This window comes from Papaver somniferum, chromosome 7 (genome assembly GCF_003573695.1).
Source record: "Papaver somniferum cultivar HN1 chromosome 7, ASM357369v1, whole genome shotgun sequence".
NCBI lineage: Eukaryota > Viridiplantae > Streptophyta > Magnoliopsida > Ranunculales > Papaveraceae > Papaver > Papaver somniferum.
Window position 1 is genome coordinate 28,994,195 of NC_039364.1, and position 25,675 is coordinate 29,019,869.

General features: G+C 37.6%; 3 protein-coding genes across 4 annotated transcripts; 2 read left to right on the plus strand and 1 right to left on the minus strand.

Moving 5' to 3' along the window:
• The first annotated feature begins 3,740 nt into the window (after positions 1–3,740).
• LOC113296820 (uncharacterized protein sll0005-like) lies at positions 3,741–10,402 on the plus strand. The gene is made up of 13 exons (XM_026545172.1): positions 3,741–4,084; positions 4,183–4,332; positions 4,485–4,655; positions 4,743–4,886; positions 5,097–5,202; positions 5,367–5,515; positions 5,628–5,753; positions 6,026–6,169; positions 6,417–6,504; positions 7,503–7,876; positions 8,202–8,525; positions 9,514–9,747; positions 10,032–10,402. Exons 1-13 carry the CDS (start codon positions 3,842–3,844, stop codon positions 10,164–10,166), a joined length of 2,388 nt encoding a protein of 795 aa, XP_026400957.1. The 5' UTR covers positions 3,741–3,841; the 3' UTR covers positions 10,167–10,402.
• Positions 10,403–11,100: 698 nt separating this feature from the next.
• On the minus strand, positions 11,101–15,837 carry LOC113296822 (probable leucine-rich repeat receptor-like protein kinase At5g63930). Of its 2 annotated transcripts, none has more exons than XM_026545174.1 (3): positions 15,222–15,837; positions 11,991–14,992; positions 11,101–11,539 (listed from the first exon to the last, which is right to left on the minus strand). In XM_026545174.1, exons 2-3 carry the CDS (start codon positions 14,917–14,919, stop codon positions 11,154–11,156), a joined length of 3,315 nt encoding a protein of 1,104 aa, XP_026400959.1. In that variant the 5' UTR covers positions 14,920–14,992; positions 15,222–15,837; the 3' UTR covers positions 11,101–11,153. The 2 variants fall into 2 exon arrangements, with proteins under 2 accessions (XP_026400959.1, XP_026400958.1); XM_026545173.1 differs by having other exon boundaries at positions 11,991–15,061.
• Positions 15,838–19,808: 3,971 nt separating this feature from the next.
• LOC113294441 (uncharacterized mitochondrial protein AtMg00820-like) lies at positions 19,809–20,246 on the plus strand. Its single transcript, XM_026542834.1, has one exon. It carries the CDS (start codon positions 19,809–19,811, stop codon positions 20,244–20,246), a length of 438 nt encoding a protein of 145 aa, XP_026398619.1.
• Positions 20,247–25,675: the final 5,429 nt, after the last annotated feature.

A 25,675-nucleotide genomic window follows, 5' to 3' on the forward strand; every position in this document is an offset into this window, starting at 1 on the left:
GCTTCTGGAGGCATCATAACCATGTGGAAATCTGGAGTGGTGATTATGGAAGACTATCTGCTAGGAGATTTTTCTCTCACTATTAAATTCAGAAATGTAGCTGATAATTTCTCTTGGAATTTTACCTCTGTGTATGGTTCTTCTGACAATGGTTATTACAGACAATTTTGGAGTGAATTGAATGATATCAGGTTGTTATTTGAAGACCCATAGGTGATTGGTGGAGATTTTAATGCAATCTTATTTCAGTCCGAGAGAAATACTTCTGGAGGGTGCTCAACAAGTAGGAATTTTTTCAAGAAATTTGTAAGAACTCATTCTCTGATAGACTTGCCTTTGAATGGTGGTAAGTTTACTTGGACAAATTCTCAGCATCCTCCACTCTTGATTAGATTGGATAGATTCTTAGTAACTGAAGACTTTCAATCTCATTTTCCTTCTTTGGCTCAAATCAGACTCAAAAGGCCAATTTCAGACCACACTCCTATTTTGCTTAACTGCAACTTTGGAGATAAATCTGTTGCTCCTTTTAGATTTGACAATTATTTACTTCATCATCCAGATTTTTTGTAGAACTTGCAAATTTGGTGGGATTCTCTTTCTTTCTCTGGAAGACCAAGTTTTATTTTTGCTATGAAGTTGCAAGGTTTGAAAGTTTTTATTAGAGATTGGAAAAAGACTTTAGGTAATTTACAAGCTCAGATGGATGATTTAGAAGAAGTAATTGAAGGAATTGATATTATGGAAGAAGATGCTCTCTTGACTACCGATGATATTATTCAAAGAGAAAATGCAAAGTCCAAGCATGCTTCTGTTTCTCTAAATTTAGCTAGGAAATGGGGTCAGAGAGCTAGGGATAAATGGTCTAAGGATGCTGAGAGAAACTCTAAATACCTTCATCAAATTGCTTCTTACAAATACAAGCTCAGCAACATAAACTGCCTCAATATTGGTGGAGATATTTCCTATGACAAGGATAAGATAGCTAAAGAAACAACTGATTTTTACAGCAATCTCTTCTCAGAATAATTTCCTTCTAGACCCAGATTTGATGATTTGATTATGCCCACTATTTCTGTTGAGGATAGAATTCACTTGGAAATACCTTTTTCTGAAGATGAAGTTAAGCAAGTCATTTGGCATTTGGCTTGAATAAAGCTTCAGGTCCAGATGGTTTTACCATGGAGTTTTTCAAATTTGCTTGGGATGTTATTAAAGATGATTTGATGAAGGTCATTAGGGAGTTTGAGAGTTCTTCTTCCTTAGACTGGAGATTGAATTGCACCAATCTTAAACTTATTCCCAAATGCTCTGGTGTTGTTTCTTTGCACAATTTCAGACCTATAAGTTTGATTGGGAGTGTGTACAAGATTAATTCTAAGCTCCTGGCTGAAAGGATGAAGATTGTCCTTCCTTCTATAATATTTGACTTTCAAGGTGATTTTGTTCAAGAAAGACAGATAAATGATGGGATGTTAATAGCAGGTGAACTTATTGATTCTAGGAAAAGAGATAATAAGTCAGGCATCGTGTGGAAAGTTGATTTTGAGAAAGCATTTGACAACATTAATTGGGGTTGTGTAGACATTGGTCTGGAGAGATTTGGATTTGGTAATTTGTGGAGGAGCTGGATCAGATGGTGTATCTCTTATGCTAGGTTCTCTATCCTGATAAATGGTAAAGCTACTGATATTTTCAAGTCCAAAAAGGGCCTTAGACAGGGAGATCCAATATCTCCTTTCTTATTTTTCATGGTGGTGGAGATCTTATCTCTAATGACGAAGAAAGCTGCCGCTCTTGATTTGATCTTAGGCTTCAAAGTTGCTCCAAATGGCACTTCCATTCAACATCTCCAATTTGCCGATGATCTAGTTGTTTTCTTAGATGATTCTGCATCTCATGTAAATAACTTGAAAAGCATACTTTTTACTTTTGAGCTAATTTCTGGCCTTAAAGTAAATTATAGGAAAAGCACAATAGTAGGCATTGGTACTGACAATATGGCTGAGTTATGTGCTACCACTTTTGGCAGTTCTCTTTCTCAATGGCCAATAAACTATTTGGGCTTTTATTTGGGGAGTAAATCTAAATGCAGAAATATGTGGGATGTGATAATACAAAGGATTCATCTGAAGCTTTCTACATGGAAGGGTAGATACTTATCTAAGGGGCAGAGATTGATAATGGTTAACAATGTCTTAGCCAGCCTCCCAATCTTTTATCTTTCTATGTATCAAATGTCTGTGTCAGTCATGAAGGAAATTGAGAAAATTATGAGGAATTTCATCTGGGGTTCTTCTACAAATTCTAGGAAGAGAAGTTGGGTCTCTTGGACAAGGGCTGTGTTATCTAAGAAAAGAGGTGGCATTGGTGTTAAGAAGCTTAAACTTGTAAATAAGGCTCTGCACTGCAAATGGATATGGAGATATGGGTCAGATTGAAGAGCTTTGTGGAGACAAATAGTTGATCAAAAATTTGGTGGTAATCCTTTCTCTTTTCTCCCTAATACTTCTAAAATTCCCACTAAACACAGTCTATGGTCAGGCATTCTCAAAGCTAGAGATCATGTTTCTCAGAATGTTACTTTTACAGTGAAGAATGGTAGTAGAATTCTCTTCTGGGAAGATAAATGGGTGGGTGAGGCTTCTTTAAAAGTTTCTTTCCCTTCTTTATTCAAACTCTCCAGAAAAAAGAATGCTTCAGTTATGGATTGTATCTCTGCCGATTTAGCTTGGTCTTTAGATTTCTCTAGAAATTTAAAAGAACAAGAGTTGGGGATTGCAGTCCATTTGTTACAACTTTTGGGAGATCCTGGTGTTATTTATGCAAGCTTGAATGAGGAGGATTCTAGAAATTGGACTGCTGAGGGAGGAGATTTCACAGTTTCTAACTGTTATAACTCGTTGGATGTGGATGGTTACCTAATCTTTCCTCACAAACAGTTATGGAACTCTAAAGTCCCTTTGAAAGTCTCCTTCTAGTTTGGACTTTGTGTTATGATGGAGCACCAACACTAGATTTTTTACATAGAGCTGGCAAAGCAGATCATGATATTTGTCTGTTCTGTAATTCTTCCCAGGAGACAAATAAGCATTTGGTTCTTCATTGTCAGGAAACTTATAAATTGTGGAATTACTTTATCAACAGTTTTGAAGTGGATTGGGTATTTGCTGACACTGTTAAGGCAACCCTTTGGGAATGGCCTAACAAGAAAGGGAAGAAGATGAAGAATAAGATTTGGGGTCTGCTTCCATTTGCCATCTGGTGGACTATTTGGGGAGAAAGAAACAATCATTTGTATGGCACACGGAAAAGGAATCAGAACCAATTGGTGATTGCAGTAAAATGCACTCTTTTTAATTGGGTTAGGCATACAATTTTTTTTTTGATGGTATCTCTTTAAGTACCATTATTTATAATTGGAACGCTGTTATTGGCATGTGCTAGCTTCAGCCATGTTTGTACTCTGTTTTGATAGCCTTTCACTCTTTGTGAATACTATCTTTTATTCAAATTTGCCTTTTTGCGTCAAATTTTTTTTTTATTTCTTTTGAAGCAACGTTGAGGTGCGCACTACATGAGGCCACGCGTCAGAGCAACATCCAAGATTTCTCTACCCTAAAGCAGAGACTAAAACGTTACAACCAAACACAAACAGATGCAACAAAAATCCAAACACACAGGAACGAGTGGTCCATTTTCGTCTCTCCACCATGGACCTCCTTTTCTTCTCTTCTCTCGCTCATACTATGATTTTCAGAGTTTACTTCAGCTCTCTCCATCTCTCTAAAGCTTCGGAGAAAAGGACGAGAAGAAGAGGAAAAGCTGAAGCAAACCTCAAATGGATGCAGCATCTCAGCTCGGTTACTGCGGAATCGAACCCCTCAAGCGGACGGTAGCGTCAGTCAGAGGAAGAGGAGTAGGTTCTAGTAGTGGTAGTGCTCGTATCACCACCACCATCCAACATTCGAAAAGAAGAAGTAGAAGAAGAAATCTTGTTGTCTCTGTTGCTACTGAGCAGCCACCTTCTTCTTCTTCAGCACCACCACCGTCAAGGAGGAAACCTATAATCAATGACAATTCGGTAACTACCAACTTTTTTAATTTGATTAATTTGATATTGAATCGATTGAATTTTGCTGTTTTAGTATTGAAAATGGAATCTACTGTATCAATTTGTAGAGAATGGGAAATGTATCACAAGAGATTAAAAGAGTGAGAGCTCAGATGGAAGAAAATGAGGAAGTTGCAATTCTAATGAGAGGTCTTAGGGGACAAAATTTAAACGATTCACAGTTTGCTGCTGATGATGTTCAGCTTCGACTCGTCGAGGTAATTTTCAATTATGAATATTCATTTCACAAATTTTAGACACTATACCTACCTATTGTGAATCGTTTGAACGAAATGCTAAACATGTCTGTTCGGGCTTGTATGTTATATTGCATTCCAACCAATGTTTTTGTTTTGCTTTTGTTTTTCAGATTGAGGAAAGAGGTGATTCATTGCCTTTGGTTTATGATCCTGATATCATTAGTGCATATTGGGGAAAGCGACCACGTTCGGTTGCAACGCGTATCGTCCAATTAACATCTGTTGCTGGTGGGTTTCTTTCTCGACTTTTATGGGATGTGATAACAAAGAAGGTCAAAGAGGTAGGTAACTCTTTAATGCAGAAACTTTCATGCTTTGATGTAACTTATGATACAGCTTAGCTTACACACTTTCTGCCTCTTCAATAGAATGAAGTTGCACGAGCCATTGAAATACGTGAGATTGTGACCTCTCTTGGTCCAGCATATATCAAACTAGGGCAAGCATTGAGTATTCGTCCAGATATTCTGTCACCTGCAGCAATGACTGAGCTGCAGAAACTTTGCGATAAGGTGTTGTGAATTTCTTCATTTCTTAATCTATTATGCACTTCATTGTCTAAAGTATTTGTCTGTTTCAAGCTAATATGTTCAAAATATGCAATAAATACTACTTGTAATGCTTTATATATGCACGTTACTTGCATCATGTACTTATCTCAAAGCTTCCAATTCTGTAATATGGTTTACTTGAGCTAATTGAAACTTTTATGATGTTTGAAGGTTCCTTCATTTCCAGATGATATGGCTATGGCCCTTATTGAATCAGAGCTCGGTGAGCCTTGGCAGAATATCTATTCAGAGCTTACTTCGTCCCCAATCGCTGCCGGTAGCCTCAGAAATCCTTTTTATTATACTTGATATTGATTGTTAATTAAGTTATTCTTGCCGTACATCGTTTCCAGTAGTTTCATCTCTAGTTTTTTTAATTCTCATATAATGTACTTAGTCAATGTTACCCATTTAAAAAACTTAAACTTGCCTTCTTTACAGCATCTCTTGGTCAGGTCTATAAGGGTCGACTGAAAGAAAATGGGGATCTAGTGGCTGTAAAAGTACAACGACCCTTTGTGCTTGAGACTGTAACCATCGATCTATTCATCATCCGAAACTTGGGATTGGCTCTTCGGAAGTTTCCTCAGGCAAACACTTATGCACCTAATCTCTCTTTCGAGACTGTAACTTTCATTGGTCCGTGAGTAATCAATTGGGGGCACTTCTTCTATTCCTTAATCTGCTTCTCAAAAATTTCAGGTCGCTCTTGATGTTGTTGGACTAGTAGATGAATGGGCTGCTCGTTTTTTTGAGGAACTTGATTACATTAACGAGGGTGTAAATGGCACACTTTTCGCTGAAATGATGAGAAAAGATCTTCCTCAGGTAAGCTTGATCACCATATACTGTGCCTATCTGCCAGACCAAGTCTAGACTTGTCTTATCCGATTGTTTTACCGAGGAATGCGATATAGTGTCTTGTCTTACAATATAAATTTTGATTATTGTTGGTGAATAATTACAAGTCTCTCCTCTTTTTCGTTTTCTTGAAACATTCTATTCTAAACACTATAGCTGCTTTTTTTTTTTGTAAACTCATGTCCTATATCACTTTTCAATTTGTAAGTCTAATTTGATTTTCTTGCCCCCAAAATTAGGTTGTTGTTCCAAAAACGTACACCAAATATACTACTAGAAAGGTTCTCACAACAGGATGGGTAGAGGGAGAAAAGCTGTCACAAAGTACTGAAAGTGATGTTGGGGAACTGGTCAATGTTGGAGTCATATGCTACCTAAAACAGGTATGGCATCCATTGTTATGTGTTTCAGTACTGTACGGAAGCATTTTATGTGAAGAAAAAATGGCAATCATCATCTAGAAACTGTTTCTTTCTTTCATGTGCATCACCTGTGAAGTTTTTCTGGTTCATTGCCTAGCTTAATTGGGAGTGGCTGCTATTAGTTTACCATTAACTTCACATACTACTAGTTTAAACTTTAAATTGATACATGGATAAGTATCGTCTTATTGTCATCATTCTTTCGCAGTTGCTTGATACCGGCTTCTTTCATGCTGATCCACACCCTGGGAATATGATCCGAACTCCTGACGGAAAGCTGGCTATACTTGACTTTGGTAGCTATCTATCCCTTTAGAGTAATTTTTAATGAAGGTCATTTGTGAAGAAGTTAGCTTCAGTGAGCATTTAACTGGTTCAATTAATTTTTATCTTTCTCTAATTCAAATCTTTCCACCAAAACATTTTCATAACTGCTATGTTAGGAATTACAGTTGAAAACCTAAAGATCATGTTGTTACAGAAATAGAGCACTGGGTACCTTACAGCTAACACTTTCTCATAAAATTTGATTCATTAATGGCAAACACTGAGCAGGGTAGGTGTATTAACTGGTGCTTTATCATTTAGTTAAGGATTTTGTCATAGTTTATTCTACCTGCTATCTGGAGACACTATAATATGATTTGACTTCGTGCAACCATTTTGACCCCAATTTAAAATAATTATGAGAAGTAAATGTGATGCTGTGTTCTAGATTTATAGATGGTTCGAAGTTAAGTAAAAGGAGAAATTAGGAGATGGGAAATTAAGGCCTCTAGATTCTGGTTAGCAAAGTCTAACTATAGTCACTAGAATGAAATGTTGAGAACTGAGAACTGCACTTAAAGTGTATGTCAAATTCACATCATGCACATTGCATAGAAATCTAATGTTTCACGAAAATGGAAAGTTGATATTGCCTAGGTTTTGGTGTTTTACCTTTTGAGCGTAGTACGTCCATGTAAATGGTTTACTGGGACGACAATCAACCATGTAATACTTTCCTGATTTATTTGTCCTCAAGTTTTGTCTATAATTTACCCAAAATCTAATAATCCATTTTACTGTCATCGAAAGCTATGAATGGATTAGAAGTATATAATTTCAAGAAATGTATGATTTTCTGTGAATCCACATGGCGGGGATACATGAAAATCCTCTCTACAAGCCAGATGTTGGATTGATATAGGTCCTGCAGGCCTGTGGAGCACCTCTCTTCTCCTTGCACAGTATTTAAAAACCTAACTTTTTTTAGGGGTTAAATTTCTACTAATGCATGTCATTGCTGCTACAGGTCTCGTGACAAAATTAACTGATGATCAAAAGTATGGGATGATTGAAGCAATTGCTCATCTCATTCATAGGGACTATGGAGCTATAGTAAAGGACTTTGTTAAGCTTGGTTTCATTGATGAGGGGGTTAACTTAGAACCAATCTTGCCAGTTCTGGCCAAAGTTTTTGATCAAGCACTTGAAGGCGGAGGTGCCAAAAATCTTAACTTTCAGGAATTGGCTGCGGACTTGGCTCAAATAACATTTGATTATCCATTTAAAATACCCCCTTATTTTGCCCTGATAATCAGAGCAATAGGTGTGCTGGAAGGTATTGCTTTAGTTGGAGATCCTGAATTCGCTATTGTGGATGAAGCCTATCCATATATTGCACAGGTATAAGTTCTTTTATCTTCTTGGATTACACAAGTTTCTTTCAACCTAGCAATACTTACTTTTCATCTCTGCACTTGTTGGCTTCACATATATGCATCTTTTCAAACTTCTCGGTTTTCAGCTGGAAAAATATTCTTTTTGAGTAGTTGGTAAACCTTATTCTCGGTTTTCAGCTGGAAAAATATTCTTTTTGCGGAGTTGGTAATCCTTACTACTGGATATATTTTTTTGTTATGTATTGTGGTAGCGTTAGTTAATACATCTATATCAGATCCTTGTCTGTAAAATCTTAATTTTTCACCTTATCCTTCTTGTGAATTTTCAGAGACTTCTAACAGATGAATCCCCACGACTGAGAAGTGCCTTACGGTACACAATATATGGAAAAACTGGAGTATTTGATGCTGAAAGATTTATTGATGTCATGCAAGCCTTTGAAAGTTTCATAACTGCCGCTAAAAGTGGAGGCGGTGGGGAACTGAATGGAAGTATGGCTGATCTTGGTTCTTTGCAAAATCAAACAGATTACCAAGTTCCTGGATTTTCACAAAACGTATCTCGCCCTGAACAACCAATTGAAACAAGAGCAGCTTTAGGATTTCTGCTATCAGAGAAGGGGAACTTTTTCCGAGAGTTCCTTCTGGATGAGGTACTTGCTGGAAGCTTTATTGTTTCTCATAGTGGCACACTAGTTTATCACTCTACTAATTTGTTTTCTTACCTGCACATGCTTAAGGAAATTTGGTCTCGATGTCCTAGAATATATCAAATAAATTTGAAGCCATCTGCAATTACCGTTTCTTATTTATTCATGATCCTTTAATACCGGAAAAATCTCAATTGTTTTTACCTTCAATCATCAAATGTCGCTAATATTTGGTCAATCTAATCTAAATTAGTAGTCATACGAATTGAATTTAGTGGGGTGCAATCAGGGCAGTAACCAGACCGAAAGAAGATAATGATAGATGTAATGCAATCTGAAGCTATTGTTTAGAGAAAACCAGATCACCAAGTAAGGAATTAAAATGCACAAAGATACCTATCGCTTTTTTGCGAAGACCAGTCTAGCTCATTAATTAGGCCACATTACCTACCTGCTGCACATAAAGCATCCAAAATTTGAAATAGCATAATGATTAAATATCTGAGTAGTGTTATTTGTATTCATTCATTCTAAAAGACTGCACTTCGAGTGAAATTGTTACAAATATGCAGGGATTTTGGTAGGGTTAACTCTAGTTGGGGTATTCTGAAAAGTTCAAGTTCAATAACTTGACCTCGATGAAATAAATATGGACTTCCACTCGTTGACGTGATAGTTTTTTGTACGTCATGTCTTGAGAATATTGTACTTTAGAATGCTTGATGACTTACTTCGCCCCAACATGTGATCAGAGTTAGAGTTGATTAAATGAGGATGACTAATTTGCCAGAGCATACATGTTACCTCAAGTCCATATCTATACTACCTTATGAACAGGGGGATGCACCATGTGTTTGAATATTTTTCATTGAGAGATGAACTTTACCGTGTCTGGTAACATTTTTGAACTCAATGGAATGGACCTTAGTGACAAAATGACCCTCTTCTCGTGTTTCTATTTTTAACCTGTTGGTTTTGGCACTATGAACAGATAGTGAAGGGAATTGATGCAGTTTCAAGGGAGCAAACAGTACAAATAATGGCAGCTCTGGGAGTTGGAAATTCATTCTCAATTATAAATAGCATGGTTCCTTCCTTTGGTCCTCTCAGGCGGTCAACGTTTTTACCTACTGTTACGGAGGAAGATCGAATTGTACTAAACAATGTCCAGAAAGTAGTTGGATTTTTAACTGCTGGGACTTCAAATTCGAGGACAAATGGCCAGGTATATGGTGACATCCATTCATCGTAGTTTATACTTGGTATATAATCTCATGCAGAAGAAAAAGTTGGTTTTTCAGCAATACCAGTTTTAGGTCTGGAACCAAAGATATTGACCTTGTTGAATGGCACGAAATAGAGGCTCAGGAGCAAGACCAGACTCAGGATTTTAGCATGAAGTAGATCACCTCTAATCTCATGTCATCTCGTGTCATAGGATATGCAAATAACTTGTGATTTGGTCTAGAAGTACTAATCTAGTGATTTTGTTTTTGAAATTGGTGGCAGGATATAAATGCCGCTCAGGCCATTCAAGAGCTTCTTCCTATTCTACCTGGCATCTCCGCACAGATACTGCCCGAGGTGTTAAGTCGATTATCTTCCCGTATGTTAGCACGCCTAGTTCGGGACGTTTTTTTGTAAACCAATAGTTGAGTCCAAGTTCGTTATCTGATCCCTAAGAAAATGATTTGTGAATATGGTGCAAAATTACTCAAATGATAAAACATCTATACCCAGCTTCCTTGTATGCCTGTATTGTTATTTATATATAAAAGGTAGGTTTCATGTACAGAGTACAGACTACAGATTAGTAACTATTCATATTTGAATACTTGACAATAAAAGTGAATGGAAAAAAAGAGTTATATTGGATCAAATTATGATGTTATATGTTCTTTTTAATTTTTGTTATGATGAATGAGTTGATTTGGTTTGTGCTGTAAGACTCTTCATATTTATGATGATGAATTAGTTGATATGAACAAAACATTAAGACAAGACAAAACAACACATTTGTGAAAAAAGATCCCTTCTGTCTCTGATATGACTTACAATTGGATCTGACTAAAGCAGTTGTACTTTATTGCAGATTTAGATGATCTCAGTGGAAGGCCCATGTGATTTAATTTTTGCCTTTTTTCTTTTTGACAAGGAACCATGTGAAGAAATTTGCCTGAGAATATTCCTTTTTAGGGTTCATGGAAGGATCTGAAATATGGGTCAGCAGCCATCAGCCAAAACAGAAGAGAAATAATCCTCTGATTTTGATATTTGGACGCAGCCCCTGCTAGATCACTAAAAATCCAGTATGTATCATTATAACAAACCATCTATAAAATGGTTGGCTTTACATCTGCTAGATGTTCAATGATCTAGCAGCAGTACATTAAGCTCTCCACTAGGAGGAGGCTCCAGGTCACACCAATCCATTACTAAACTGCAGTATAGCAAGATCAAATACAACTAAACATCAAAACCTTTACGAAGTTGGGGACTGTTAATTTTCGGGGGAAGAAAGAAGAAGTTATGGAGACTGTATTCTGAATATATGCTTACATGTGAAAGAACGTTATTATAAGTGAAAAAAGAATCAATTATATTTATAAGAGAAGCTAAATACAGAATTATTCATGATACACCAGTATCACTATCCTTTTTTTGAGGGAGGTCTTGAGCTTGAGAAGCAACAATAATTCCCTCTCTGTCAGACTCTATCAACATCAATACAACTTCTCGCATTGATGGCCGATCAAAGGGAGATGAATTTGTGCAAAGTAAAGCAATCTTTAGGACAATTATCATATGATCAATAATATTGTCTTCTAAACCTAGTCGTGTATCAAGTATACTGGAATTCAAAGAATGGATGTGAATATAATTTCTGACAAATGTAACAAGGTCACCTCCATCATCAAGTGGTTGTACAGGCATTCTTCCAGTCAGTAACTCCAATAAAACAACCCCAAAGCTGTATATGTCACATTTTTCTGTTACCTTCATTGTGTATGCGTACTCTGGGAAAAGAAAGGAGAAACGTTATTTAACAAATTGTTACCAGTCACAAAAGAAAGAAAAGCAGGGGGAGAAAGAGACCGAAGGTGAAAGCAAATACAAGTAAGGAAGTGCACTAGTGAAACACTTCCTACTTTAACCAATCATTGGTATCGTGCAACCTCAAGTACAAAAAGAAATAAACAGATCGTGCATTCAAATATGAACATTACAAGCAGGATGCACATATAACAATCCAGATTTTGATTCTTGTGCAGTCTTACTAGCTAGCGAACAGCTACATACTTAAATTCCCTCTTCCATATGAATACATAGGAGATGGCTTTAAAACAAATACATTAAGTAGGTGTGCTTATTTGCATCTGTGATTAGAACATATCCAACACAAAACTAAAGAGCATGAAAAAAAATGCCTCACACAGGAAGTCAAAAAGTAGACATAGCAAAGCTTACCAGGGGCTATATATCCATAAGATCCGGCAACTGCAGACATTGATTTGGAATGTGGCATATCGATCACCTTAGCTAATCCAAAATCACCAACATGAGCTTCAAACTTATCGTTAAGTAGGATATTGTTGGACTTAATATCCCGGTGAACAATCCGAGGCTTGCAATCGTGATGTAAATAAGATAAACCCTGAGCAGCCCCAAGAGCAATTAGGAAACGCTTCTGCCAATCCAAGTCGCAGGAGTCACCATGAAGTAATTCACCCAAACTGCCTCTAGGCATATACTCATAAAGAAGTAGATTACAACCCTGGTGGTAACAAAAGCCGAAAAGTTTCACAATATTACGATGCCTAACTTTTCCCAGAGTTAAAATCTCTGCTCGGAAACTATTCTCCACATTGCTCCCCTCTCTGTTAGAAGCTAGTTTCTTAACAGCAATTATCTGTCCAGACTGCATAACTGCTTTGTATACAGTTCCACAAGCTCCCTTTCCAATAATAAAACTTTCATCAAAACTGTTTGTAGCGTCAACCAAATCCTGAAAACTGAACCCTTTTCTGGGGGAGAATTGCACGTCTGAATCTGAAGAACATTTATCTTGCACTGGAGTAAGTATCTCCGAAGGACGTTTCCTCATATAATACAGAAGCACTGCAATTAAAATAAGTGAAACCCCACTTATAGCGGCTGCAACTATTCCAACAATTTTACCAAGAGGAACACCTGATCCTCCCCAAGTTGGTGGGATAGGCTCAGAAGATTGATAATCACCACACACTTTATTAAGAAGCCCGCCACAAAGCCCTTGGTTTCCAATAAAACAGTTGGTGGCCATGTTTTGAAACAATGGGATGGAAGGTAGAGGCCCTGTCAGGTCATTGTATGAAACATTGAAACCCAATAAGCTTGACAAGTTTCCGAATGTGGGTGGAATTTCACCTGTCAAATGATTATTATTAAGCAGGAGGTATTCCAGCAAAACAAGGTTTCCAACTTCAAGTGGTATTTCTCCAGAGAGATTGTTATAACTCAGATTCATCGCAATTTGTAAGCTAGAAAGTGAGCCTAACTGCGGAGGTATAGGACCAGAAAATTCATTACCACCCATCTGCAATTCCGTCAATCGAGGGAGACTTCCCAAGCTAGACGGTATATTTCCTGAAAACTTGTTCTCTGAAAGCTTCAGTAGCTCCAACTGGTCTAGCTGTCCAAAAATATCTGGCAAAGCATCCACAAAACTATTCATGCTGATATCAAGTCTTTGGAGCATCCTGCAGTTGGCCATTTCTTGTGGTATTCGCCCCACTAGCCTATTAGATGAGATATTAAAAGTCACCAACTTGGAGAGATTACCGATCTCCTTTGGCAGCGTGGACGTAAAGTAATTGTTTGAGATATGAAGCCTTAGCAAAGCTTTGCAGTTCCCAATCTCAGAAGGAATAGGACCTCTAAATTTATTACTATCCAGTTCAATAGTGGACATATTCACAAGTTGGCATAAATTAGAAGGAAAACTACCTGTAAGGCGATTTTCAGACAGATGAAGCTGAACTAACGATTCACAATTTGTTAATCCAACAGGTATATTTCCAGTTAATCTGTTTGACCCGAGGTTCAACAAAATCAGATTAGAGTGCCTGCAAAGATGGCGAGGTATTTTCCCGGTAAGAGAATTTTCAGAGAAATCAGCCACCCAAAGTCGACTATAAACTCCTAGCCCTTGAGGAATAGTACCACTAAGAGAGTTGTTGAAGAGCTGTAACTGAAGCAGTTCAGTCATATACTGAAATCCATCTGGAATAGGACCTGTGAGGTGGTTTATGGAGAGGTCAAGCTTAGCTAAATCCTTTAAGCTGCATAGTTCCTTAGGAATACCACCAGTAAGCTGATTCTGGAAAAGGTAGAGTAACCGTAGACCTTTTATCTTACCAAACTCTGCCGGTATCTCTCCCGTCAGAAAATTTTCTGAAAAATCAATTTCTAAAGCAAGTGAAAGATTTCCGAGCTCCTTTGGTATTGTCCCGTTCAACTGATTTCTGTAAAGGTACAACCTCCCTAGATGCTGAAGATTAGAGAGCTCCACAGGTATATCACCCACAAGGCTGTTCGCATACAGTGCTACAATCTCCAGATTCGTGCAACTCCCAAGCTCTTTCGGAATAGACCCAGATAACTCATTATCCCAAAGAATTAACTCCACCAAGTTCTTGAGCTTTCCCAGTTCACTAGGAATTTTCCCTACCAACTGATTTTGTGCGAGACCCAACACTTTCAGATTCTGACAAGAACTTAATTCTGCTGGGATGCTTCCAGTTATAATGTTTTGACCTGCTCTGAATATTGTCAAGTTCTTGAGATTTCCGAGTGACGAAGGCAACGACCCAGTGATTTTGTTAGTGAACAGAATCAACTCTTCAAGAGAAGACAGATCACCTAGCTCACCCGGAAGAGACCCTGAAAGTCTATTGTTGCACATGTTTATTTTGGTTAACCGTGACAGCTTACCCACTTCAACAGGGATATCACCTTCAAATTGATTATTGTTAAGATTAAGAACCTCCAACATTGAGCAATTCCCAATGTCCTCAGGTATCTTCCCAGAAAACTTATTATAAGACAGATCAAGTTCAGTAAGATGAACTAATCCACCAATAACAATACCATCTGATGCCGAAGCAGAAAGCGTACCAGAGAGATTCATGGACCGTAGACTGAGAGACGAAACGAAGGAATCGTAAGTGCAATTCACACCATTCCATTGACATGGAGTTGAGTCACTTGGGTCCCAGTTATTGAGATGATTATGCCCATCAACTACAAGAGATTTCAGTTTCAACAAATACTTCCCCTCCTCATTTAGCCCTTCAGAATAACAGATAAACAGAGCAAATACCAGTAGAAATCTCTCTAGTACTGAACCTGAAAACATTTTAATCTTTCCCGAATATCTGATTTGACCTTCCTCCCCCCCACAACAATTCTGACTAACAGAACCCCCCAAACTGAAAATTTTGACACAAACAAGAACCACCTCTAGAATCAAAATTCCAGAAACCCATCATCCCCCTTTTCTAATTGATTAACATAAAAACAATAATACTTAAGACCCTAACAATCTGATTAAGAAATAAAGCTCAAACTAATCATCAAATCAAAGTAACCATGAGAACACATAACAACACATAGAAACTTTGATCTGAATAAAAAAAGAAGCAATGAAAGGTGACATACCTCTTGTTTAATTCACTCTTTATGACCAGAAAGTTTACTCCTTTCCTGAATCCATGAAAAGTATTCAACTATGTAACTTAATACAGAGAGAAAATAGACAGAGAAATCAAAGACCCTGTAAAAATCCAATCTTTTTTCTTGTTTTTTTAACTCAAGACATGTGCTAAGTCATATGTAAACATGAACTGAAACCAACCACCGATTTTACCAGTTTCATGCCTTATCATTATTTATTTCTCCAGTCTCTTCTCCACTAATAAAACTAATCAAAAAAAAGTCTAGACGACAAGGAAATCTTTAAAAATAAAGATAAAAACCCACCCACGTCCTCTATTATCATTATTTTTTCCTGTGGGGGTGTGTGGAACTGTGGATAAGGAAAAATCATTTGGAGAATCGGAGGCAGGGGATTTTGTTAATTCAAGAAATTTGAAACCTTTTTCTTCATTCCTAATCATCTTTATTACATAAAAAGTTATGATAAAAGTTGCGGCAAAAAACCAACAACATGATGATTTTAAATTACTAAAATTCAAGTTCCAACAGCAGCGTGGTGCACTGCACAGTGCACAGTCCCTTTTTGATTTTCTGGTTTGTGTGGTAAGCAAACTAAACTCTTTTTGATATCAGTAATAGTATTCCTTAGTCTCTTGTACAAGACACTTCAGCTGTTTTGGAAAATTATGGGGTTCATATTCAGGGCCGTCTTACTGGTTGGGTGTGCTGTAGGCGAATTTCAATTTTGAGGCCCTTTTATGTGATATTAAGTCAAGAATATAAGTAATTTTTTAATTTTTGAGAATTAGCTTGGAGGCGGATGGCCGTTGAGTTTTTTTTTTTCCAATTTTTTTTAAGTTAGACTTCGGGTCCTATACTTCCAATTTGGCATAAAACAACCCAAAATCGACAATTAACAGATACCAGTTGTTGCTTTTAGTTTTTACAAAACAGTTTGTAACAATTATAGCTGTTACATATACTGTTATATTTACAAATGTAACAAAATCATTTAGTAACACTTGAAACTGTTGGTAATTCACTTGTAATCTAAATATTTTTGGGCCCCAACAATTTGGGCCCCTAGGCGACCGCCTAGCTCGCCTGCCCCCTAAGACGGCCCTGTTCATATTCCACCTCCCCACTTCTCAAAAGTTGCATTTTGGCTAGAAAATCTGCAGGCCCACTATAATCTCGTTCAACATAGGAAGCTATGGTGGTGTTATAAAAGTGCTTCTCTAATGTTACAATCTCTTTCAAGAATCCAACGATGAAACCAAAATTATCATCCCTCGGCACACCAAACTTCAAACAATTCACACAAAACACATCGAAGTTATATGATGAAGGTGAACCCAAATGGAAATCACACTTTCCATGATAGTTGCTCTCAAAACATGCATCTACAATCATGTTCACATGAATAGAATTGTAGGCAATGTATAATTTAGCTATTCCAGAACACCTGCTAACTAGCTCTAGCCCGTTCTTGATGGCTTGAATCGTTTGGAATAATCCCGACACTCCAACTGCAGCGCACCCAGTTTTAGCAATAACGGGTTCGCCACCAACACGTTTAAGCAGTACCCCATATCCACCATTTGCTCTGCTCTTGTTGCAGCTTCCTTTGCGCCCCTTCCTATAGAAGCTATCGACAAAAATAATATACTTTGCTTCATTGATAATTTCCATCTCTTTTCTATTAGTTTTTCTTGGAAAGCCAAACTTGCTGGTAATCTTTAGTACGAGTGTATCATACACTCTATGTCTGCACTTAACATTTCTATGTGTGCTCGCAGTCCTGTCAACTGTCTGTTAGGTTTTTCTTTTATGTCCTTACAATTCTTGCTTCTCCGTTAGTGAGTCCAACTATCTTTGACAGCTTGTCCTGTAACAACTCAGTCTTCTCTATAAAAGACTCGAGTCTCTATTTTGTTTGAGTGTAAGAAACTAGTTCATTTGTATCCACTCATTCCAATATGGTATTAGAGCCGATTAGGACCTGATAAACTTCTTTAGCTTCCGCCATTAAACCTGCAACTCAGAGCTTCTGCTATCTTGAACTTTTCTTGATTTTTCTTTTGATTCGATATGGAATCAAGTATTACTAAAGTACCTTTACATACTATTGCTAGTATAGTTCCTTGTAAACTCCAGGATCACAACTTTCTTACGTGGAAATCATTACTTTCCACTTTTCAAAAGATACAATGTATTAGGTTATATAGATGGTTCAAAAAGATGTCCACTTAAGTATGTATATGCTATTAGATGATCTGATCCTGAAGGAAATATCAATCCCGAGTGGATCAAATGGAATGAAGAAGATCAAACACTGATCTTGTGGATTCAATCAGCAATTTCTGAAAGTGTTATCTCTTATTTAGCTAGTCCGACTATATCCTATGAATCGTGGAGATCAATTGAAGAAAGGTTCTCAGCAATTTCTTCAAATCATGTTATACAACTCAGAACAAAGCTTCCATCCATAAATCAAGGTAATAGCACTATGATCAACTATCTCAATGAAATCAAAAAGATTTATGATTCATTATCTGCTGCTGGATCTCCTATATGTGAATATGAAATGATTGTTAGTTTACTCAATGGTCTTGGATCTTCTTTTGATTCTTTCTCTACATCAATTCGAGTTAGAAATCCGCCAGTTACTTTAGGAGAATTACACAATTTTTTGTTTAGTGAAGACATTGTCTTATCTGAAAGGTCTAAAAATGTCATTAACTCAGAAGAAGCAAAAGCTTTTGCAGATTTTAGAGCAAATATATCATACTCTAATTCTCCAAGATCCAACTACTCATCCAGACCTCAATTTAGACCTCATTACTCATATCCTACAATTCCTTAGCATCTCACTTTCCTGCAAAATCATACACCACAAATCCTTTTACACAATCATCCAACCCATCACCATCACATTCCTCTTTATGGATTGTCAAATGTTGGTATGAGACAAATCGACCTACTTGTCAAATCTGTTTCAAGTATGGTTATTCTGCCATTTAGTGCAATCAACGTATGAATTTTTCTTATCAAGGTCGTCCAATTCCACCAAACTTTCATGTCATTGGCTTCAACAGATGTCCTTGGTGAGAATCCATGGTACTGTGACTCAGGTGCAACTGCACATATTACTTCTGATGCTTCAGATTTGCAGCAGTAAACAAATAACTACAACTACTGGAGAAGGTATGCCAATCTCAGATATAGGTACTTCTACTAAATTTTCACACTCTAATTCTATTAGATTACCTACAATCTTGCATGTTCCCTCTGCATCTCAAAAACTACTGTCAGTTCACAAGTTTACCAGAGATAATAATTACAGTATAACATTTGAGGGTGATAACTTCTTTGTGAAGGATCTCAAGTCTAGGAGGAACATAATTCAACAACAACCGATTCATCTTTTCATTCAATGGATTTTCCCCCTACATTTACCACCTTGTCATCTGTTCAAGTTGATTCACAACTACTTCATAAGAGGCTTGGACATCCATTATTTTAGTCAATGCATAGAATAAGAAATTTGTTTCCTACTACTACAATGTCTACTTCTAAGTCTTTTGTTTGTAGACATTGTCAATTGGGGAGAGCTCATAAGCTTCCTTTTTCCCTTTCTAGTTCTGAATCCACCAAACCACTGCAGTTACTGCATATGAACCTATGGGGACCTTGTCCCGTCACTTCTTGTAATGGTTTTTCATACTATTGTAATATCATAGATGATTACAACAAGTATTATTGGGTCTTTCCATTAATCAGAAAATCATATTTCATAACTGCCTTCAGTTCTTTTAAATTACAAGTTGAGAATTATTTTGATCTAAAGATTAATGTTATTAGAACTGATGGAGGAGGAGAGTTCATTAATAATGAACTTAGCTATTTTGTAGCAATTCATGGAGTTGAACATTAATATACATGTGCATACACACCTGAGAAGAATGGAATTGCAGAGAGTAAATACAAGCATTTGATAGGTATTTGCAGAACTCTACTGATACAATCAAATTTACAAGATTGCTTCTAGGTTGATGCTCTACAAACTGTTAACTACTTAATAAATAAATTACCCACAACTTCCATCTCTTTTAAGTCACCTTATGAGAAACTTTATGGAAGACTTCCAAACTATACTTCTTTGAGAGCCTTTGGTTGTGCCTGTTATCCTTGGATCAAGCCATACTCATTTAAAACTAGAGTCTAGAAGTATATTGTGTATCTTTATTGGCTATTATTCATCTCAGAAGGGATACAGATGTTTAGAGCCTTGTTCTGGGAGAGTGTTTATATCCATACATGTTACATTTAATGAAGCTTATGTTCCTGCTCTCACTCAGAAGATATCTAAAGTGTCAAACTTGTCTTCTCAAAGCTCTCAACTGCAGGAATCTCTCTTAACAGATGCTACAACTGCCACCACTTCTACAATCAGTGTTACTCCAGTTATCAGCTCAACATCTTCAGACACTGCTCCTTCTACAATAGATGATACTTCTCCAGCAGAATCAGTTGTTTCTTCTCTATCCCCAACACCTACAACAACGCCTAGTTATTAATCCTCATTCAATGACTACCAGGGGCAAAAAAGGGATTTTCAAACCAAAACCTCCTAAAGCTTTATTTTCTTCCAAATATCCAGTACTTGTAGGATTACTTGCTTCGACAGAATACTTTGTTCCTACTTCAGTTGCTCAGGCTAAGAGACATCCAAAATGGCTCAACTCATTAGTTACAGAATGTACAACTCTCAAAAATGCTGGCACTTGGACTCTTGAGCCACCACATCCATCACAAAACTTAGTGGGATGTAAATGGGTCTTCAAAATCAAACACAATACTGATGGCACTATAGAGAGATTGAAATCTAGACTTGTTGCAAAGGGTTATCATCAACAAGAGGGGATAAACTATGAAGAAACTTTCAGCCCAGTTGCAAAGCCTACTACTATCAGATTAACTTTGGCTCTTGCTGTTCACAACAACTGTCCAGTTAAAAAAACTTGACATAAGCAATGCCTTTCTTCATGGAGATTTGAAAGAGGTTTCTACATGACACAATAACCACCAGGTTTTCAAGACCCTGAGAAGCCATATTATGTATGTAGATTACATAAATCTATATATGGCCTCAAAAAAGCTCATAGAGCTTGGCATGAAAAGCTTATGAAGTCTCTTCTCTCTCTTGGATTTGAAGCCTCTCAGGCAGACACTTCTTTATTCACTTTAAAGCATAGTTCAATTATCATCATCATTCTTATATATGTTGACGATATTCTTATCACTGGATCTTCAGCTGCTGCTTGTGACAAGGTTATTTCTCAGCTCTCTACTTCTTTTCCTGTTAAAGACTTAGAGCAACCACAGTGGACGAGTAAAACTATAAATATGGTCCAGAAACCAGACACAGTCGAACAAACTAAAGAGTAAATCCTGGATTAAAACCAAATCTCAGAGTATATTTGGTCTGGGACCAAGACGAAAACCAAATTTAGTCGAGCGAAGGTATGTACGTTTGTTAATAGGCGAAGTTATAAAGTACATTTTTCATGAAGCGGATGTATATTCCTCGTTCCATGGTGAGGCGTGTATATAAATAACACTTCGAACGAGCGTTGGAAAAATGTACGCCCGATTAGGCGTAGGTAAAATGTTCGCCTCATGACAGGCGTGGATTATAGGTTCGCCAAAAGTTGGGTTTATTAAACTCTCCATCAGACTACGTCTATTTGTGGGGCGTTTATTATACACACGCCCCACACCCGGCGTCTGTAATGTCTACGCTCAATAACGGGCGAAATCTTTATATACGTTCCATCCAGGCGTGCATAATACCTACGCCCCTCAGCAAACGAACGTAATATTTGCGCTTGATCAAATATAGTCCCACTATCGTAGCGTAGCAACACGGACTAAACCCAAAAGTTGGTTTTTTTTTTTGGTATTTGGTCTTTGGTTTTGATCGCACCACTACAGTTGCTCTTAGGACATATTCATTATTTTTTGGGCTTAGATATTAAAAGAAATGACATAGCCATGCATCTCTCTCTCAAACAAAGTATGTTCTTGATATTTTAAAAAGAACAAACATGCTAGATGCTAAGCCTTGTTCTTCTCCTGCCATTGCTGACACCAAAATGAGCAAACATGATGGTGAACTTCTAGATGATGCATCTGATTACAAATCTCTTGTTGGACCTTTGCAATATGTAACTTGGACTAGGTCAGAAATCTGTTATGATGTTAATCAGGTTTGTCAGCACATGAGCCATCCTACAACAGTGCATCTCATAGCAGCTAAGAGAATTCTTAGATACTTAAAAGGGACTTTAGACTATGGCATTGTTCTTCAACAAAGTTTAACAACTCTCTTTTCATACCCTGACTGGGCTGGGAACCCTGATGGTAGAAGATCTACAAGTGGTTTTTGTGTGGTTTTTGGTGGCAGTCCCATCTCCTGGTTCTCTAAAAAGCAACCCATTGTTGCTAGAAGTTCCACAGAAGCAGAGTATCAATCATTGGCTCATACTGCAGCTGAAGTTCTATGGGTATGTCAACTTCTTAAGGATTTCAATGTTTTTCTCTCCACTGCTCCTACTCTTGGGTGTGATAATAAAAACTCTATTTCAGTGGCTTCCAACCCAACACTTCATGGTCGCATGAAGCATGTTTCCATTAATTTCCATTTTATCAGGGAGTTGATTCAATCCAAGATTTTGCGTATTAATTATGTTTCCACTGATCGGCTAGTAGCTGATATTTTTACCAAAGGCCTGACTGCAACTAGATTTAAGTTCTTGCGTCATAATTGCGTATTAATTATGTTTACACGGAGTTCTTTCACTCTGTGTCTGCACTTAACATTTTTATGTGTGCTCTCAGTCCTGTTAACTGTCTGTTAGGTTTTCCGTTTACGTCTGTACGGTTCTTGCTTCTCCGTCAGTGAGTCCAACTTTCTTTGACAGCCTGTCCTGTGACAACTCAGTCTTCTCTATAAAAGACTCGAGACTCTCTTTTGTTTGAGTGTAAGAAACCAGTTCATTTGTATCCACTCATTTCAATAATCTTTGACAAGGACAGACGACTTTTGAGTGTTTCACATAATAGAACTTCTGAAGATGTAGAAGAAGATGAATCAAGAATGATCGTTCACACCAACCAGATAGAACTCCTAGGTTAAAGGGTTAACTACTAGGTTTTAACTAAAGAGAAGAGAGACAAGATGACGAGGTTAAACAAGACAGTTTCAATTGATTTGAACACACAGAATATACAGAGACTCAATGCATATATATGCATAACTAACTTGAGGGTTAAGATACTATCTTTCCCAAATAAACACAATTCCCTAATATACAAAGACTTCCAAATATACAGGTTGAGTTAACTTGAGAGTTAAGTCACGTTGTGTTAACACCCTCCCGCAAGCGTAACGGGTTATCTTGAACCGTAAGCTTGAACCTTAACAGAGAAAACCGATCACTAGAAAGTGGTTTGGTGAATATGTCCGCAATTTGATCTTTAGAGGATATAAAACGGACATCAAGAAGCTTGGAAGCTACTTGATCACGAACAAAGTGATAATCAATTTCTATATGTTTCGTCCGAGTATGAAATATAGGATTAACTGTGAGATAAGTTGCACCAAGATTACCACACCATAATATGGGAGGAGAGCGTGTGGATATACGAAGTTCAGAAATAAGCGACTGAATCCACATAATTTCGGCAGTAGCAATAGCAAGTCCTCGATATTCAGCTTCAGTACTAGAACGAGAAACAGTCTTTTGTTTACGAGCACTCCAAGAAATAATGTTACCACCCAAATAAACACAATATCCACTTGTAGAACGACGATCATCAAGAGAACCAGCCCAATCAGAATCAGTATATGCACTGAAAGATAATTGTAGAGAAGGGGATGGCTTAAGGAGTATACCAAACGTACTTGTATGCTTGAGGTAACGAAGAATACGTTTAACTAATCCCCAGTGAAACTCTGTAGGAGCATGCATAAATTGACAAACCTTATTGACAACAAACGCAAGATCCGGACGAGTAAAATTCAAATATTGCAAAGCTCCAACAATGCTACGATATTCAGTAGCATCTGTTAATAAAGTGCTACGATCAGAGGAAACATCACCAGAAGTGCTTAGCGGAGTAGTAATTGGTTTAACGCCATCCATTTTTACTCTAATAAGAAGATCTTGAGCATAACGATGTTGCGAAAGAAAGAGCCCCGAAGAAGTACGAATTGCCTCAATCCCAAGAAAATAGGATAATTGACCAAGATCTTTAATTGCAAATTCTTGCTGCAAACGAGAGAGAATAGAGGAAATACCTGTAGTACTAGAGCCAGTGACAATGATATCATCCACATACACCAACAAATAGATCACACCATGAGTCCCAGTATGAATAAACAAGGACGAATCACACTTGGAAGTGACAAAACCAATTTGCAACAAAAAATTGCTAAGTCTGTGATACCACGCACGAGGAGCCTGTTTAAGTCCATAAAGAGAACGATGTAATTTGCAAACATGTGTAGGAAAACGAGAATCAACATAACCTGGAGGCTGTTTCATATAGACTTCCTCTTGAAGTTCTCCATGAAGAAAAGCATTCTGCACATCAAGTTGATGAATGTGCCAATTGGAGGATAAAGCCAATGTAAGAATAATACGTATAGTGCATGGTTTAACAACCGGACTAAACGTTTCAGAGTAATCAATTCCTTCTTGTTGATTGTATCCTTTGGCAACTAGGCGAGACTTACGACGTGCAATGGTACCATCTGGATTACGCTTGATTCGAAAAACCCACTTACAACCAATAACATTCATAGAAGGATGATACGGGACTAAGGACCAAGTACCATTTCGAAGTAATGCATTGACCTCATCGTCGGAGGATGTACGCCAGTCAGGGTCCTTATGAGCTTGAGAAATACAAGACGGTTCAAGAATGGAATCACAGACGAGAGAATATTGTGAATTTGGTTTGAAAATACCATCTCTAGCTCTTGTAGTCATCGGGTGTGTAACAGGGGAAGCATCTGTTGAAGTTACAGATTGAGCAGCAGAAGAAGACGGCAACAATAACTGAGAGTCAGACGAATCAGGAACAGGAGACAATGAATCGACAGCATCAGGTGTTGGTGACAGCGGAAGAGTAACAGCAGGTGACGGCTGAGAATGAGAGACAGAAACCGGCAGCGGATGATTAGAGAAGGAAGCTGTCGGCTGAGAAGTAACAGAAGGTGACGGCTGATGATTGGAGACAGAGACAGACGGCTGATGATTGGAGACAGAGTTTGGCGGCTGATGATTGGAGACAGGGTTTGGCGGCTGATGATTGGAAACAGAATTTGGCGGCTGATGATTGGAGACTGGCGGCTGATGATTGGAGACTGGCGGCTGATGATTAATAGGCACTGATGACGGCACAAAATTATGAAGAGCAGACAAGGGAAGAATTACCTTTGAAGGAGTCGACGACGGCGAAGGTGACGACGCGGATGCAAAGGGAAAGGTAGTCTCATCAAAAACAACATGTCGACTGATGTATATTCGACCCGTAGGAATATGAAGACACTTATAACCCTTATGAGAGGGTCTATATCCAATAAAAACACATGGAGAAGACAAAGCATCCATCTTATGAGACCTATACGGACGCAAGTGAGGATAACAAAGACAGCCAAATACACGAAGAGAAGTGTAATCAGGTGAAATACCAAAAAGAGCTTCATATGGAGAAGAATTATTAACAGAAGTCGAAGGGACACGATTCATCAAATAACAGGCAGTGTAAAAGGAGTCATACCAATAGGAAAACGGCACAGAGGCCATGTTAAGAATAGTAAGACCAGTTTCACGAATATGACGATGACGACGTTCAACCAAACCATTTTGTTCAGAAGTATGTGGACATGAAAAACGATGAAAAATTCCAAGTTCTTGAAGATGTGGAGTGAGTTTGCGATATTCAGCAGCATTATCAGATTGAAATATTTTTATCTTTCGACCAAAAATATTTTCAACATGCTTTTGAAATAAGAAAAATATAGAGAAAACATCAGATTTTTGAGACATAGGAAACATCCAAGTAAAACGACTATACGCATCAATGAATATAATATAATATTTATATCCTTCATTAGATAAAACATGAGAGGGTCCCCATACATTGGAGAGAATTAAATCTAATGGATTCAAATAAACTGTTGTACTGGATTGAAAAGGTAATTTATGACTTCTATGCTCATGACAAAAAGAACAAAAACTGATAGTTTGATTTGAAACTGGAAGAGAAAACTGAGAAATAACTTTGCGAACTGTGCGCATCATTGGATGACCCATTCTAGCATGCCAGGCTTGTAAACTAGCACGTTCTCCTATGTAAGCCTGAGGAACTGGAGATGAAACATC

Excerpts from the sequence above, each read along its gene's own strand:
- LOC113296820 (XM_026545172.1), top strand. The coding sequence starts at position 3,842 with ATGGATGCAGCATCTCAGCTCGGTTACTGCGGAATCGAACCCCTCAAG. Across the intron at positions 6,505-7,502 it reads GCTGGCTATACTTGACTTTG|GTCTCGTGACAAAATTAACT; the intron begins GTAGCTATCTAT and ends TTGCTGCTACAG. Across the intron at positions 9,748-10,031 it reads ATTCGAGGACAAATGGCCAG|GATATAAATGCCGCTCAGGC; the intron begins GTATATGGTGAC and ends AATTGGTGGCAG.
- LOC113296822 (XM_026545174.1), bottom strand. The coding sequence starts at position 14,919 with ATGTTTTCAGGTTCAGTACTAGAGAGATTTCTACTGGTATTTGCTCTG. Across the intron at positions 11,540-11,990 it reads TTATGGATATATAGCCCCTG|AGTACGCATACACAATGAAG; the intron begins GTAAGCTTTGCT and ends TTCTTTTCCCAG.
- LOC113294441 (XM_026542834.1), top strand. The coding sequence starts at position 19,809 with ATGACTACCAGGGGCAAAAAAGGGATTTTCAAACCAAAACCTCCTAAA.